The sequence below is a fragment of the Acanthochromis polyacanthus genome, chromosome 12 (assembly GCF_021347895.1).
Source record: "Acanthochromis polyacanthus isolate Apoly-LR-REF ecotype Palm Island chromosome 12, KAUST_Apoly_ChrSc, whole genome shotgun sequence".
In the NCBI taxonomy this organism is placed as follows: Eukaryota; Metazoa; Chordata; class Actinopteri; family Pomacentridae; genus Acanthochromis; species Acanthochromis polyacanthus.
Genome location: NC_067124.1, coordinates 32,195,763 through 32,212,742, shown reverse-complemented (window position 1 = coordinate 32,212,742; position 16,980 = coordinate 32,195,763). Strand labels below are relative to the sequence as shown.

The 16,980-nt window shown below is 39.7% G+C and overlaps 4 protein-coding genes across 4 annotated transcripts; 1 reads left to right on the top strand and 3 right to left on the bottom strand.

Moving 5' to 3' along the window:
* The first annotated feature begins 4,247 nt into the window (after positions 1-4,247).
* On the top strand, positions 4,248-6,114 carry LOC127536600 (trypsin-3-like). Its single transcript, XM_051957457.1, has 5 exons — positions 4,248-4,341; positions 4,428-4,584; positions 5,380-5,633; positions 5,723-5,859; positions 5,949-6,114. Exons 1-5 carry the CDS (start codon positions 4,302-4,304, stop codon positions 6,096-6,098), a joined length of 738 nt encoding a protein of 245 aa, XP_051813417.1. The 5' UTR covers positions 4,248-4,301; the 3' UTR covers positions 6,099-6,114.
* Positions 6,115-7,916: 1,802 nt separating this feature from the next.
* On the bottom strand, positions 7,917-9,340 carry LOC127536598 (trypsin-3-like). The gene is made up of 5 exons (XM_051957455.1): positions 9,207-9,340; positions 8,925-9,081; positions 8,463-8,716; positions 8,236-8,372; positions 7,917-8,146 (listed from the first exon to the last, which is right to left on the bottom strand). The coding sequence occupies exons 1-5, from the start codon at positions 9,244-9,246 to the stop codon at positions 7,997-7,999; spliced, it is 738 nt and encodes a 245-aa protein (XP_051813415.1). The 5' UTR covers positions 9,247-9,340; the 3' UTR covers positions 7,917-7,996.
* Positions 9,341-11,567: 2,227 nt separating this feature from the next.
* On the bottom strand, positions 11,568-12,983 carry LOC127536597 (trypsin-3-like). The gene is made up of 5 exons (XM_051957454.1): positions 12,850-12,983; positions 12,568-12,724; positions 12,106-12,359; positions 11,879-12,015; positions 11,568-11,789 (listed from the first exon to the last, which is right to left on the bottom strand). The coding sequence occupies exons 1-5, from the start codon at positions 12,887-12,889 to the stop codon at positions 11,640-11,642; spliced, it is 738 nt and encodes a 245-aa protein (XP_051813414.1). The 5' UTR covers positions 12,890-12,983; the 3' UTR covers positions 11,568-11,639.
* Positions 12,984-15,210: 2,227 nt separating this feature from the next.
* LOC110960268 (trypsin-3-like) lies at positions 15,211-16,596 on the bottom strand. The gene is made up of 5 exons (XM_051957453.1): positions 16,485-16,596; positions 16,211-16,367; positions 15,749-16,002; positions 15,522-15,658; positions 15,211-15,432 (listed from the first exon to the last, which is right to left on the bottom strand). Exons 1-5 carry the CDS (start codon positions 16,522-16,524, stop codon positions 15,283-15,285), a joined length of 738 nt encoding a protein of 245 aa, XP_051813413.1. The 5' UTR covers positions 16,525-16,596; the 3' UTR covers positions 15,211-15,282.
* Between the last annotated feature and the right edge of the window lie 384 nt (positions 16,597-16,980).

Genomic DNA, 16,980 nt, shown 5'->3' with positions numbered 1-16,980 from the left:
TTAAAGTTTACAGATTGAACAGTCAACTGTTATGCCGTTGTATTCTCTGTTGATTATTTTAACCTATAAAAATTAAAACTTTAAAAGCAACACAATAGCACAATGTGCAGATGCTGCTCTCTGCATTTGGTTGATCGTGTGCAGTGTGTACCAATAAACTTCAGCCTTCCATATTATAGAAATAATATTTTTTAAAGAATACAGATTTCAGTGGGACGTAGATGATATTTAGAGCACATGCATTTGTCCATCCCAATGAAAACATTTTAGAAAGCAGATTTTTGTTGTAAAAAGACGAGATGTGCATTGACTCATCAGGAAACACAATAAATGAGAAAAGTTAATTTCCACAGGAATATTTATTTGGAAGCACCACAGAATACAATGCAGAATACTGTATTGTATTTTGTCATATTTTGAACTGTTACCTGGTATCCAAATTTTGTGTTTCCAAATTTTGTTTTCCATAAATGAAAACATTTCCACCGTCAGTGGATGCACAAAAAGCACTAAATGAATTCAACTCAAATTCAAATGAAACTGTCGGCCATGTTTATGAAAATTAGCTTTAGTTTGATTTAAAGTGTGTATAATTATGTCCCGACAATGTTGATTCATATCCTGAAACAAATTTAACACAGTCATGTACAATTTAGACATTTAAGTAACTGATTTAAAGGCAGTGCTGACTTATCCATCAATGGCATCAAATTCTTGAGTGAAAAGGTAAGATGGTAGCTACTGAGAGCTGCTAAGCTAGCTAGCAAACTTTGCTGATTGTTCTCCATCAATAGCACACTTAGCTGATGCTTTATTTAATTATATAGGCCAATAAAGTAAACAACCAAGTAATTTTTTTCAATTATGTAAAATAAGAGGAAAGCACTGACTAAACGTAACTGTTGTTTGATTTTTACTTAGCATATGGCGTCATCCTATTGTGACTTATCTTGAAACAAATGTAATACATTAATGTACAATTAACATTTAAGTTTGTGATTTAAAGGCAATGCTACCTTAACTACTTGTTGAGCCAAAAAGTTGGATGGCATCTACTGAGAGCTGCAAAGCTAGCTACCATTAGAAAGAATTAGCTTCTTTTTTCCAACATCTTTAACTCACCTAGCTGCTGCTAATTTAATTATACAGAATAAGAAAATGAACAACAAAAATGCAATTTTAACAAAAATGTGCTCAATATGAAAACATGTTTTGTGTAAATGAAAATAAAATGACATTTTTGTTCTTTACTTTCTTATTCTATACAATTAAACAAAGCAGCACCTAGGTGTGCTAGTGATGGAGAAGTAAGAGCAGCTACAGTGCCTTGTGAAAGTATTCGGCCCCCTTGAACTTTTCAACCTTTCGCCACATTTCAGGCTTCAAACGTAAAGATATAAAATTTAAATTTTTTGTCAAGAATCAACAACAAGTGGGACACAATCGTGAAGTGGAACGAAATTTATTGAATATTTTAAACTTTTTTAACAAATAAAAACCTGAAAAGTGGGGCGTGCAATATTATTCGGCCCCCTTGCATTAATACTTTGTAGCGCCACCTTTTGCTGCAATTACAGCTGCAAGTCGCTTGGGGTATGTCTTTATCAGTTTTGCACATCGAGAGACTGAATTTCTTGCCCATTCTTCCTTGCAAAACAGCTCGAGCTCAGTGAGGTTGGATGGAGAGCGTTTGTGAACAGCAGTCTTCAGCTCTGCCCACAGATTCTCGATTGGATTCAGGTCTGGACTTTGACTTGGCCATTCTAACACCTGGATACGTTTATTTGTGAACCATTCCATTGTAGATTTGGCTTTATGTTTTGGATCATTGTCCTGTTGGAAGATAAATCTCCGTCCCAGTCTCAGGTCTTTTGCAGACTCCAACAGGTTTTCTTCCAGAATGGTCCTGTATTTGGCTCCATTCATCTTCCCATCAATTTTAACCATCTTCCCTGTCCCTGCTGAAGAAAAGCAGACCCAAACCATGAGGCTGCCACCACCATGTTTGACAGTGGGGATGGTGTGTTCAGGGTGATGAGCTGTGTTGCTTTTACGCCAAACATATCGTTTTGCATTGTGGCCAAAAAGTTCCATTTTGGTTTCATCTGACCAGAGCACCTTCTTCCACATGTTTGGTGTGTCTCCCAGGTGGCTTGTGGCAAACTTTAAACGAGACTTTTTATGGATATCTTTGAGAAATGGCTTTCTTCTTGCCACTCTTCCATAAAGGCCAGATTTGTGCAGCGTACGACTGATTGTTGTCCTATGGACAGACTCTCCCACCTCAGCTGTAGATCTCTGCAGTTCATCCAGAGTGATCATGGGCCTCTTGGCTGCATCTCTGATCAGTCTTCTCCTTGTTCGAGGTGAAAGTTTAGAGGGACGGCCGGGTCTTGGTAGATTTGCAGTGGTCTGATACTCCTTCCATTTCAATATGACTGCTTGCACAGTGCTCCTTGAGATGTTTAAAGCTTGGGAAATCTTTTTGTATCCAAATCCGGCTTTAAACTTCTCCACAACAGTATCTGGGACCTGCCTGGTGTGTTCCTTGGTCTTCATGATGCTCTCTGCACTTTAAACAGAACCCTGAGACTATCACAGAGCAGGTGCATTTATACGGAGACTTGATTACACACAGGTGGATTCTATTTATCATCATCAGTCATTTAGGACAACATTGGATCATTCAGAGATCCTCACTGAACTTCTGGAGTGAGTTTGCTGCACTGAAAGTAAAGGGGCCGAATAATATTGCACACCCCACTTTTCAGTTTTTTATTTGTTAAAAAAGTTTAAAATATCCAATAAATTTCATTCCACTTCACAATCGTGTACCAATTGTTGTTGATTCTTGACAAAAAATTAAAATTTTATATCTTTATGTTTGAAGCCTGAAATGTGGCAAAAGGTTGAAAAGTTCAAGGGGGCCAAATACTTTCGCAAGGCACTGTATGTTCTTGCTAATGCTAGCTAGCTTAGCAGCTCTCAGTAGCTTCCATCTTACCTGTCATTTTGAGAATTTCATGCAATTTGGTGCTTAAGTTAGTGCCACTTATAAATCACATACTTGATGGTCCTTAATTGTACATGACTGTATATTTGTGTCAGAATAAGTATCAACAATGCTGAGATATATACAAACTTTAAATCAAACTAAAGCTAATTTAAAGCAAACTGTCCGCCAGTTTCATTTGAAGTTGAATTTAGTTTAGTTGCTTTTTGTGCATCCACTGGTGGTGGAAATGTTCTCATTTATGTTAAAGGAAACACAAAATTAGGAAATGAAGTAACAATTCAAAATGTGATAGAATACAATGCAGTAAGGGACTCTCATGTAGTGCTTTCAAATATTTATTCTCATGGAGATCAACTTTTCTCATTTAGTGTGATCCCTTGCTGAGTCAGTGTATCCACTGTGTTTCTGTAATACAGAAGGCTGATGTTTATTGGTACACACTGTACACATGCAGAGAGCAGAATCTGCACACTTTGTTATTGCGTGCATTTTTAGGGAGGGATTTTTGGGTGTTAAAATAATAAACAGAAAATATAGTGGAACCACTAATCTTTGACTGTTTTGCAGTTGGCTGTTCAATCTATAAATTTTCAGCTCAATTTAAAATGCTTCTTCATCATTATTTCAATCCACCATTGTAGGGTATTGTAACAGTGGCACTATAGGGCAAAGCTAATCAATATCGAATAATTAATTATATCATGTGACATGTTCATAGTTTCCATAATGTTGAAATTGTTATGAATTTTTCATAATGAAAATAAATCTTTTTATGAGTGCCAGAGGGGGAAAAGAAATCAGCTACGTTAAAATTTTGAACAGTTTTTTGAAACAAACATTATATCATCATGAAAAATCAACCACAAAAATGAAACACACAAAGTATACATGGCACCTGGTATTGTACAACTCTGTTTATAGGGTTTCTTGGGGTGTGTATCGAAAGAGATTTTTTTTTTTGGCTTTGAACAACAGAAAAAAAGTGTCCATGCAATCTGAAATTAAAAGTGTACGTAAAATTACAACATTTCTGGATGAATAAAGAAAATCTGACTTGCTGTGCTTAAAGGTTTAGGCTTGTACATGTGACAGGTGTCAAAAAAAAACACATCATCACTTGGTCCACATCTTGTTCCACAGATGTGTTTTCACACACGTTACTGTACAAGATAAAGGGAAAAATTAAGTATGTGTCCTTGGCCAATCTGATAGCAGAGGGACAGAGTGAGTATATAAGGAGGTGCAGTGGGGCTGAGCAGGCACCGAGGCTCAGACAGGAACCACCATGAAGGCTTTCATTCTTCTGGCTCTGTTCGCAGTGGCATGTGAGTATGAATCTTAATGTATGAGTTTAAAAATGACTATCCAGTGAAACTTAAAAACTCTGACAAACATGATGTGAATCCATCAGATGCCGCTCCCATTGAGGATGACAAGATCGTTGGAGGCTATGAGTGCAGGAAGAACTCTGTGCCTTATCAGGTCTCTCTGAACTCTGGCTACCACTTCTGTGGAGGCTCCCTGATCTCCAGCACCTGGGTGGTGTCTGCTGCTCACTGCTACAAGTCGTAAGTGCAGGGAACAGACATTAGATTCATCTGACACCACAGGAACAGGATGATTTGCTGCAGAAGCATACATATATGTGCTTAAAAAAAGCAAAAAACAATGAAGATAACAGCAAATATGTGTAAATTAATGATATTTCTTGCCCATGTAAATAAGAGAAAACAATGTCATTTTGTGGCCACACATTGCAAAAGAACAAATGACTATTTATACAAATACAGATATTCAATGTAGTCAGTATGTACAGTTTTAAGCTGATTTTAGTTTTTACAGTCAGCATGTTACTGAATACATTTTTTCTTTGGTTGTATCAGATATTATCTGTATTCAAAACAAAGTAGGGAAAAATCTGTAAAGTAACACTTAAAAGTACTAACCATTTTTTAAAAACCTAATATACATTGTTTTTCATTCAAATATGACAAACGTCTGAAAAACAATGGCTTTTTTCCTCATTTGAATACAGTAAAACTGCAATTTTATGGTCCGACATGTTACTTACAGTTTTTACCTTTTTCTGTTTTCCTACAGTCAACAAGTTAGTCAATTTCTGGAGCAAAAAAAAAAAATAGTGAAAATCTGCTAAAAAAACAAACAAACAGCAAATTGTTCCAAACAAATGATGAAAAGCTGATATAAAACATACATATTTTACAGTATAGCTACTGTAGTTAGTTCAGACTGGCATTTTTTCTTTCTTCAACAAGCTTTAACTTCTCAATCCTATACTGATCACCTGGGTACAAATTGAATTGAGCATTAAATGTATTTCACCCTCATGTCTCTCTCTGCAGTCGCATCCAGGTGCGTCTTGGTGAGCACAACATTGCCGTCAATGAGGGCACTGAGCAGTTCATCAACTCTGCCAAGGTCATCCGTCACCCCCGCTACAGCAGCTACAACCTGGACAACGACATCATGCTGATCAAGCTGAGCACACCCGCCACCCTGAACAGCTACGTCCGCACCGTGTCCCTGCCCTCCAGCTGCGCCGGAGCCGGCACCAACTGTCTGATCTCTGGATGGGGCAACATGAGCGCCTCTGGAAGTCAGTAAAATACTGAAAACACATCTGGAAATTTTTTTAATCCGGGACTGGGTGGTAGCAATATTTACATGTCTTCTTTATTTTTCTAGGCAACTACCCTGACCGCCTGAGGTGCCTGGATGCCCCCATCCTGAGCGACAGCAGCTGCAGGTCCTCCTACCCCGGACAGATCACCTCCAACATGTTCTGTGCTGGATTCCTGGAGGGAGGCAAGGACTCCTGCCAGGTATGAGATGAAGTCGCAGCTTCTAAAAGTTGAAAGAACAAACTTCAGAACTCCTCTGCTCACACCTCTCCTTGTCTTTCCTGTGTCAGGGTGACTCCGGTGGCCCCGTGGTGTGCAATGGTCAGCTGCAGGGTGTGGTGTCCTGGGGTTATGGATGCGCCCAGAGGAACAAGCCTGGAGTCTACGCCAAGGTCTGCAACTACAACTCCTGGATCAGCAGCACCATGTCCTCCAACTAAATGGAGATTGTGTCACCTGTATTAAAATTTCTGAAAACTGTCCAGTAAAGTATCAATAAGATAAAGCCCAATATCACTGTAAACACTGTGAAATTGAGTGTAATAAAATTATTTTCCATTATCCAAAGTTGTTTAAATCAAGAAAATTTCTTAAAGTCCAGTGGATTGAATTAAACAACTTTGGGTAACCATGACCTGGATGAATGAGAACCTGCACAGACATATTTTCCATTATATTTCCTATACTTCTCTACTGTTCTTTTATTATTATCGTAGGCTGACACATATAGCACGTCTGTAAAGAAAATCATGACAAAACAGGTTTTGATCCACATGTGTGACTGCAGGACCAGAAATCTAGAGTTAATTTTGGGGGGATATGGAGAAACAAATTGTATGTTCACATTGCTTTAATGCAACATCCAAGTACAGCGACAATAAAGGTGTTTTTTTACACCTTTATATTTATATACACCTACCTGTGCATGTGTTTAGAGGCCACCTTAGGTCTTATTTTTGAAGTTGTAACATAATAAAATGGTTGTTTAGCAAAGCTGCCAAAAGAATATAATACTATACTGCCCTGCAAGGACAGTCACTACATGTTTGTGCCTGAGAAAGAAAGTGAACTACATAGCTAATTTGGAGAGGCTGTATCAAGTCAAGCAAGCTGCGGCTAGTCACAGCTAAAACACATAATACGGAGAAATCACTGATTATATTAGCTTTTAAATTTGTAAGTGTCCTCGTACTGTTGCTACTTATCCTGAAACAAATACATCAATATATAGTTAAAGTAGTTTAAATATGTGATTTTAAAGCAATGCTTAACCTTAACTGCCAAATGTCATGCAATTCTTGAGTTTAAATGGTACTCAGAGCTACTAAGCTAGCTACCATTAGCAGGAACTTATAAACTTTATTTTTCGTCTTCTCCATCATTAGTTCATCTCGCTGCTGCTTTATTATATACAGTGCTAAAATGAACAACACAAATGTCCTTTCATTTTGATTTTCACATGATAAGGGGAAGTCACTGAGTAAACTTAGCTTTAGTTTTAGCTTTGGTTAGCCAGAACTATCTCGGCAGCTAGCTTGACTTGATACAGCCTCTCTGACTTTGTCTATGTAGTTAGCTGTCTTTCCAAGGCACAAACATGCAGTTACTGTCTTTAGGGCAGTAAAAGGTTATATTCTTTTGACAGCATTGCTAAACAACCATTTTCTTATGTTACAGCTTCAGAATTTAAACCTAAGGTGCCCTCATGCACGGTAGGTTTATATGAATATAAAAGTGTGGCTGTACTTGAATGTTGCATTAAAGCAATGTCAATACACACTTTGTTTCTCCACACCACCCCAAAATTAACTCTACAGTACTATTTGTGTAAATATGTGGCTCAAAACCTGCTTCGTCATGATTTATTTTATAAATGTGCTATAAGTATCAGCTAACAATAATAGAATAACAGTAGCGACATAGAAGAAATAGGATGGAAAATAATTAGATTACACTCAACTTCACAGTGTTTACAATGACATTGGGCTCTATATTGTTGATATTTTATTAGACAATTTTCTTGAATTTAATATAGGAGATACAGTGTCCATTTAGCTGAAGAACATGTGTTGTGTGCATGTTTTGACTGTCAAAGCACCTTGTGAATGCTGTTTTTAAGGGTACTATAAATAAAGTATTATTATAAAGTACTATTATTATTGTTATGGTGCTGCAGATCCAGCAGTTGCATACTTTACCCTCTTCCAATCAGTCATTGGTATATTTGTCCAATACCATAAAACAAAGAATGACAGAGATGCAGGTTGATCATTTATTTCTCCACATGATTGTCATAATTTCTTGAAATTGATGTTGGTTGAAATGACTTCAGTTCCATTTAGTTGGAGGCCATGGTGCTGCTGATCCAGGAGTTGTAGTTGCAGACCTTGGTGTAGACTCCAGGCAAGTTCCTCTGGGCACATCCATAACCCCAGGACACCACACCCTGCAGCTGACCATTGCACACCACGGGGCCACCGGAGTCACCCTGACACAGGAAAGACAAGGTGAGGTGTGAGCAGAGGAGTTCTGAAGTTTGTTCTTTCAACTTTTAGAAGCCGTGACTTCATCTCATACCTGGCAGGAGTCCTTGCCTCCCTCCAGGAATCCAGCACAGAACATGTTGGAGGTGATCTGTCCGGGGTAGGAGGACCTGCAGCTGCTGTCGCTCAGGATGGGGGCATCCAGGCACCTCAGAGTATCAGGGTAGTTGCCTTTAAATTAAAAAGAATACACATAAATATTGCCACCACCCCATCCTCCACCAAAGCATTTTCCAGGTATGTTTTCAGTATTTTACTGACTTCCAGAGGCGCTCATGTTGCCCCATCCAGAGATCAGACAGTTGGTGCCGGCTCCGGCGCAGCTGGAGGGCAGGGACACGGTGCGGACGTAGCTGTTCAGGGTGGCGGGTGTGCTCAGCTTGATCAGCATGATGTCGTTGTCCAGGTTGTAGCTGCTGTAGCGGGAGTGACGGATGACCCGGGAAGAGTAGATGAACTGCTCAGTGCCCTCATTGACGGCAATGTTGTGCTCACCAAGACGCACCTGGATGCGACTGCAGAGAGAGACATAAAAGGTAAAAATATATTTAATGTTTCAATTTGTAACTAGGAGATCAATGTGATATAATTGAGGTGACAGGAAAGCAGTTACAACCAAACATTAGTTTGACTTTCAGTGTTGAATTAATGTATCAGAAAAGAACCAGTCTGACAGCTGTCTGACGGTGCCAGATGAATCTAATGTCCGTTCTCTGCACTTACGACTGGTAGCAGTGAGCAGCAGACACCACCCAGGTGCTGGAGATCAGGGAGCCTCCACAGAAGTGGTAGCCAACGTTCAGAGAGACCTGGTAAGGCACAGAGTTCCTCCTGCACTCATAGCCTCCAACGATCTTGTCATCCTCAATGGGAGCGGCATCTAATGGAGTCACACAGTAATTATGAGTGTTAAAGTTATACAGGATAGTATTTTTCAAATAAGCAATGTTAGAATATTCAGCATTGTATTATCTTTTATCATATTAAAGTAATACTCATACTCACATGCCACTGCGAACAGAGCGAGAAGAATGAAAGCCTTCATGGTGGTTCCTGTCTGAGCCTCGGTGTCTGTTCAGCTCCACTGCAGCTCTTTTTATACCCACTCTGTCCCTCTGCTATCTGATTTGCCAAGGACACCTATTTCCATTTTATTTATTACCTTTTACTCACTGACCAACCTGTGAACAGACCCATCTGGTGTGCTTGTGTTGATAAAGTGCTATTTAATGCCACCACCGGCCACGTATACCAGGTTGATGGAAAATGTGAGTTCAGGTGTGTGTTTGAAAGAATTTCAAGAGTTTAATCATGTTTCATTTTGTATTTTCTAATCGTCTGCTTGTCTTTGAAAGGAATCATTACCTGTCGTCTTGTGCAAAAAATACCATCTTATGGATAAAGAAAAACATGATAGCTGTGACATCAGTAGTGTTGTCTGTATTTCATATATGATATTTATATTTTTGCTTAGGCTTTTAGTCATATATTGGCAAGTTTTTCTTTCTCCCTTCTGTTTGTAATCCTGATTGAAACCCCATTTTATAAACTTGACAGTAAGTATAATAAGACAGATGTCAGATTGTAAACCTGCATATTTTATTGCAGCCTTATTTGTAACTGTCCAAAAAAAGCTTCTTTAGTGGAACTGCTGTCACAAATGATCACTGTATACATCAAATACTGTTTTTATAATTCCCCGCATAATATTGATTCGTGATTTAAATGTTGTGGCACATCAGTGTATAACTCAGGATAACAGTGTTCTCATAAATGTCAGTGAAATTAAATTCAGTTTTATCTGTAGTCATGAACAAAAGTTTACATACACTTGTAAAGACCATGTATATCAGGGGAGTCAAACTCATTTTGGTCCAGGGGTCGCATACAGCCTAATTTGATCTCAAAGGGGCCGGACCATTAAACTTATAGCATAATTACAGAGAATTAACAATAAGTCTAAGTTTTTCCGACATTTTAGTGCAAAGGAGAACAAGTATATTAGAAAAATTTTTAGGTGTAATGAACTGTCCTTTTAAAAATTATATTATAAACAACCAGAGATTAAAGTAAGTGCAATTTCAACAACACTATGACTTAGTTTAACATTTATTTGTGTGCATTGTGCATTACAACCGATCACAGTGATTGTACAATGGTCACAACATATTTAGTCACAGGAATGTGTAACTTAAAAACATACTCCTGGCATTTTAAAAAATCAAACTTATGAAGATATAGAAGTTTTTTGAAGTCCGTTTTCCACATCTGGAAAGTAATTGTGAACACCTAAATTAACTCTGCACACCTTTAAATCTTAAGTCGCAGCTATTTTATACAGACAGTTAAGAAAGTAAAGTTGTCACCTGCCTTGTTTATGTATAACATGTATATGTAAAATATACATAAAAAACTACATACATAACATGGATGCATCCATTAGAAATAATATTCCACTCAACCAAACACTTGTAGTGAATCTGATGACCAACACTGAATTTCACAGTATTTCCTACAGCAAGTTTTCATTTAGAAACTGTTTTTTTTTTCCCCGAGGGCAACAATGTTTAAAGCAGCATTTTACAGGATTTATTCTTGCTTCGTATTTGCTCCTGAAACGTGACATCTTTTAGCCTGCACAAGTGCATCAGTATCAGGCATCACGTCCTGAGCAGCAGCCAACTTCAGCATGTCAGTTGCTGCCACCTGCCGCAAGCGCCGAGTCACAGTTGCGTCACGCTGTCCGCTCCGAATATGACAGAGCGCCCCTAGCAGACAACGTGGGAACTGCAGTCTGATCGAACAAAGGTAGTAGTCACGCAGGTCAGAATTTTTTGAATATTTTTTTGATATTGTAGATGTACTCCACGGGCCGGGTCGGACCCCCTGACGGTCCGGTACCGGTCCGCGGACCGTATGTGTGACCCCTCCGCACACAGTATACATTACAAAGTAATACTCTCAACCCTTTACCTGAAATTACAAAACTGAATCACATGACAGTATAAACACAGTATTTATTATCCAGAATGACAGAGTTGCCTTAAGTGTTACCTGAAATGATACTGATTTGATCAACTGTGATGCTAATAGCAATCAGTTTTGTAAAAGTCCTAAATCTAAACTGGGCATGTGTTTAACTCTTCCTCATCAGCACGTGAGATATGCCAAAATACAGAAACAGTTACATGAGTCTTTTTTCATTTTTAATTTCCTTTTTTGTGAGGTATTTTATGATAGTATTAATAAAAATACTGGAGTGTTTCATTTCTAATGCAAGGTATGTATTGCATTTTGCCCCCTTCCTATTGAAGTGTAAGTCACTGGCATATTTGTCCAACAGCAAAATACAAGGAATGACAGAGATTCAGGTTGATCATTTATTTCTCCAAATGATTGTCATAGTTGAAATTGACGTTGAAGTGATCTACGTTCCATTTAGTTGGAGGCCATGGTGCTGCTGATCCAGGAGTTGTAGTTGCAGACCTTGGTGTAGACTCCAGGCAAGTTCCTCTGGGCACATCCATAACCCCAGGACACCACACCCTGCAGCTGACCATTGCACACCACGGGGCCACCGGAGTCACCCTGACACAGGAAAGACAAGGTGAGGTGTGAGCAGAGGAGTTCTGAAGTTTGTTCTTTCAACTTTTAGAAGCCGTGACTTCATCTCATACCTGGCAGGAGTCCTTGCCTCCCTCCAGGAATCCAGCACAGAACATGTTGGAGGTGATCTGTCCGGGGTAGGAGGACCTGCAGCTGCTGTCGCTCAGGATGGGGGCATCCAGGCACCTCAGAGTATCAGGGTAGTTGCCTTTAAATTAAAAAGAATACACATAAATATTGCCACCACCCCATCCTCCACCAAAGCATTTTCCAGATATGTTTTCAGTATTTTACTGACTTCCAGAGGCGCTCATGTTGCCCCATCCAGAGATCAGACAGTTGGTGCCGGCTCCGGCGCAGCTGGAGGGCAGGGACACGGTGCGGACGTAGCTGTTCAGGGTGGCAGGCTGGCTCAGCTTGATCAGCATGATGTCATTGTCCAGGTTGTAGCTGCTGTACCGGGAGTGACGGATGACCCGGGAAGAGTAGATGAACTGCTCAGTGCCCTCATTGACGGCAATGTTGTGCTCACCAAGACGCACCTGGATGCGACTGCAGAGAGAGACATAAAAGGTAAAAATATATTTAATGTTTCAATTTGTAACTAGGAGATCAATGTGATATAATTGAGGTGACGGGAAAGCAGTTACAACCAAACATTAGTTTGACTTTCAGTGTTGAATTAATGTATCAGAAAAGAACCAGTCTGACAGCTGTCTGACGGTGACAGATGACTCTAATGTCCGTTCTCTGCACTTACGACTGGTAGCAGTGAGCAGCAGACACCACCCAGGTGCTGGAGATCAGGGAGCCTCCACAGAAGTGGTAGCCAACGTTCAGAGAGACCTGGTAAGGCACAGAGTTCCTCCTGCACTCATAGCCTCCAACGATCTTGTCATCCTCAATGGGAGCGGCATCTAATGGAGTCACACAGTAATTATGAGTGTTAAAGTTATACAGGATAGTATTTTTCAAATAAGCAATGTTAGAATATTCAGCATTGTATTATCTTTTATCATATTAAAGTAATACTCATACTCACATGCCACTGCGAACAGAGCGAGAAGAATGAAAGCCTTCATGGTGGTTCCTGTCTGAGCCTCGGTGTCTGTTCAGCTCCACTGCAGCTCTTTTTATACCCACTCTGTCCCTCTGCTATCTGATTTGCCAAGGACACCTATTTCCATTTTATTTATTACCTTTTACTCACTGACCAACCTGTGAACAGACCCATCTGGTGTGCTTGTGTTGATAAAGTGCTATTTAATGCCACCACCGGCCACGTATACCAGGTTGATGGAAAATGTGAGTTCAGGTGTGTGTTTGAAAGAATTTCAAGAGTTTAATCATGTTTCATTTTGTATTTTCTAATCGTCTGCTTGTCTTTGAAAGGAATCATTACCTGTCGTCTTGTGCAAAAAATACCATCTTATGGATAAAGAAAAACATGATAGCTGTGACATCAGTAGTGTTGTCTGTATTTCATATATGATATTTATATTTTTGCTTAGGCTTTTAGTCATATATTGGCAAGTTTTTCTTTCTCCCTTCTATTTGTAATCCTGATTGAAACCCCATTTTATAAACTTGACAGTAAGTATAATAAGACAGATGTCAGATTGTAAACCTGCATATTTTATTGCAGCCTTATTTGTAACTGTCCAAAAAAAACTTCTTTAGTGGAACTGCTGTCACAAATGATCACTGTATACATCAAATACTGTTTTTATAATTCCCCGCATAATATTGATTCGTGATTTAAATGTTGTGGCACATCAGTGTATAACTCAGGATAACAGTGTTCTCATAAATGTCAGTGAAATTAAATTCAGTTTTATCTGTAGTCATGAACAAAAGTTTACATACACTTGTAAAGACCATGTATATCAGGGGAGTCAAACTCATTTTGGTCCAGGGGTCGCATACAGCCTAATTTGATCTCAAAGGGGCCGGACCATTAAACTTATAGCATAATTACAGAGAATTAACAATAAGTCTAAGTTTTTCCGACATTTTAGTGCAAAGGAGAACAAGTATATTAGAAAAAATTTTAGGTGTAATGAACTGTCCTTTTAAAAATTATATTATAAACAACCAGAGATTAAAGTAAGTGCAATTTCAACAACACTATGACTTAGTTTAACATTTATTTGTGTGCATTGTGCATTACAACCGATCACAGTGATTGTACAATGGTCAAAACATATTTAGTCACAGGAATGTGTCACTTAAAAACATACTCCTGGCATTTTAAAAAATCAAACTTATGAAGATATAGAAGTTTTTTGAAGTCCGTTTTCCACATCTGGAAAGTAATTGTGAACACCTAAATTAACTCTGCACACCTTTAAATCTTAAGTCGCAGCTATTTTATACAGACAGTTAAGAAAGTAAAGTTGTCACCTGCCTTGTTTATGTATAACATGTATATGTAAAATATACATAAAAAAAACTACATACATAACATGGATGCATCCATTAGAAATAATATTCCACTCAACCAAACACTTGTAGTGAATCTGATGACCAACACTGAATTTCACAGTATTTCCTACAGCAAGTTTTCATTTAGAAACTGTTTTTTTCCCCCGAGGGCAACAATGTTTAAAGCAGCATTTTACAGGATTTATTCTTGCTTCGTATTTGCTCCTGAAACGTGACATCTTTTAGCCTGCACAAGTGCATCAGTATCAGGCATCACGTCCTGAGCAGCAGCCAACTTCAGCATGTCAGTTGCTGCCACCTGCCGCAAGCGCCGAGTCACAGTTGCGTCACGCTGTCCGCTCCGAATATGACAGAGCGCCCCTAGCAGACAACGTGGGAACTGCAGTCTGATCAAACAAAGGTAGTAGTCACGCAGGTCAGAATTTTTTGAATATTTTTTTGATATTGTAGATGTACTCCACGGGCCGGGTCGGACCCCCTGACGGTCCGGTACCGGTCCGCGGACCGTATGTGTGACCCCTCCGCACACAGTATACATTACAAAGTAATACTCTCAACCCTTTACCTGAAATTACAAAACTGAATCACATGACAGTATAAACACAGTATTTATTATCCAGAATGACAGAGTTGCCTTAAGTGTTACCTGAAATGATACTGATTTGATCAACTGTGATGCTAATAGCAATCAGTTTTGTAAAAGTCCTAAATCTAAACTGGGCATGTGTTTAACTCTTCCTCATCAGCACGTGAGATATGCCAAAATACAGAAACAGTTACATGAGTCTTTTTTCATTTTTAATTTCCTTTTATGTGAGGTATTTTATGATAGTATTAATAAAAATACTGGAGTGTTTCATTTCTAATGCAAGGTATGTATTGCATTTTGCCCCCTTCCTATTGAAGTGTAAGTCACTGGCATATTTGTCCAACAGCAAAATACAAGGAATGACAGAGATTCAGGTTGATCATTTATTTCTCCAAATGATTGTCATAGTTGAAATTGACGTTGAAGTGATCTACGTTCCATTTAGTTGGAGGCCATGGTGCTGCTGATCCAGGAGTTGTAGTTGCAGACCTTGGTGTAGACTCCAGGCAAGTTCCTCTGGGCACATCCATAACCCCAGGACACCACACCCTGCAGCTGACCATTGCACACCACGGGGCCACCGGAGTCACCCTGACACAGGAAAGACAAGGTGAGGTGTGAGCAGAGGAGTTCTGAAGTTTGTTCTTTCAACTTTTAGAAGCCGTGACTTCATCTCATACCTGGCAGGAGTCCTTGCCTCCCTCCAGGAATCCAGCACAGAACATGTTGGAGGTGATCTGTCCGGGGTAGGAGGACCTGCAGCTGCTGTCGCTCAGGATGGGGGCATCCAGGCACCTCAGAGTATCAGGGTAGTTGCCTTGAAATTAAAAAGAATACACATAAATATTGCCACCACCCCATCCTCCACCAAAGCATTTTCCAGATATGTTTTCCGTATTTTACTGACTTCCAGAGGCGCTCATGTTGCCCCATCCAGAGATCAGACAGTTGGTGCCGGCTCCGGCGCAGCTGGAGGGCAGGGACACGGTGCGGACGTAGCTGTTCAGGGTGGCAGGCTGGCTCAGCTTGATCAGCATGATGTCGTTGTCCAGGTTGTAGCTGCTGTACCGGGAGTGACGGATGACCCGGGAAGAGTAGATGAACTGCTCAGTGCCCTCATTGACGGCAATGTTGTGCTCACCAAGACGCACCTGGATGCGACTGCAGAGAGAGACATAAAAGGTAAAAATATATTTAATGTTTCAATTTGTAACTAGGAGATCAATGTGATATAATTGAGGTGACAGGAAAGCAGTTACAACAAAAAATTAGTTTGACTTTCAGTGTTGAATTAATGTATCAGAAAAGAACCAGTCTGACAGCTGTCTGACGGTGCCAGATGAATCTAATGTCCGTTCTCTGCACTTACGACTGGTAGCAGTGAGCAGCAGACACCACCCAGGTGCTGGAGATCAGGGAGCCTCCACAGAAGTGGTAGCCAACGTTCAGAGAGACCTGGTAAGGCACAGAGTTCCTCCTGCACTCATAGCCTCCAACGATCTTGTCATCCTCAATGGGAGCGGCATCTGATGGAGTCACACAGTAATTATGAGTGTTAAAGTTATACAGGATAGTATTTTTCCAGTTAACAATTTTAGAATATTCAGCATTGTATTATCTTTATTCTTAGGACTCATACTCACATGCCACTGCGAACAGAGCGAGAAGAATGAAAGCCTTCATGGCGGTTCCTGTCTGAGCCTCGGTGTCTGTTCAGCTCCACTGCAGCTCTTTTTATACCCACTCTGTCCCTCTGCTATCTGATTTGCCAAGGACACCTATTTCCATTTTATTTATTGCCTTTTACTCACTGACCAACCTGTGAAAAATTCCGTGTGGTGTCCTTGTGTTGATAAAGTGCTATTTAATGCCACCACCGGCCACGTATACCAGGTTGATGGAAAATGTGAGTTCAGGTGTGTGTTTGAAAGAATTCCAGGAGTTTAATCATGTTGCATTTTATATTTTTTAATAATTTGTCTTTGAAAGGAATGAACTGCACTACTACTGTTCATTACTTGTCATCTTGTACAAAAAATGCCATCTTAATTACAAAAAAAGACAGAAAACACAGCAGAATGCGGAACAACAGGATTATGTTCTCTGTTAGGCCTCTAGTCAGACTTTACATATTATCTA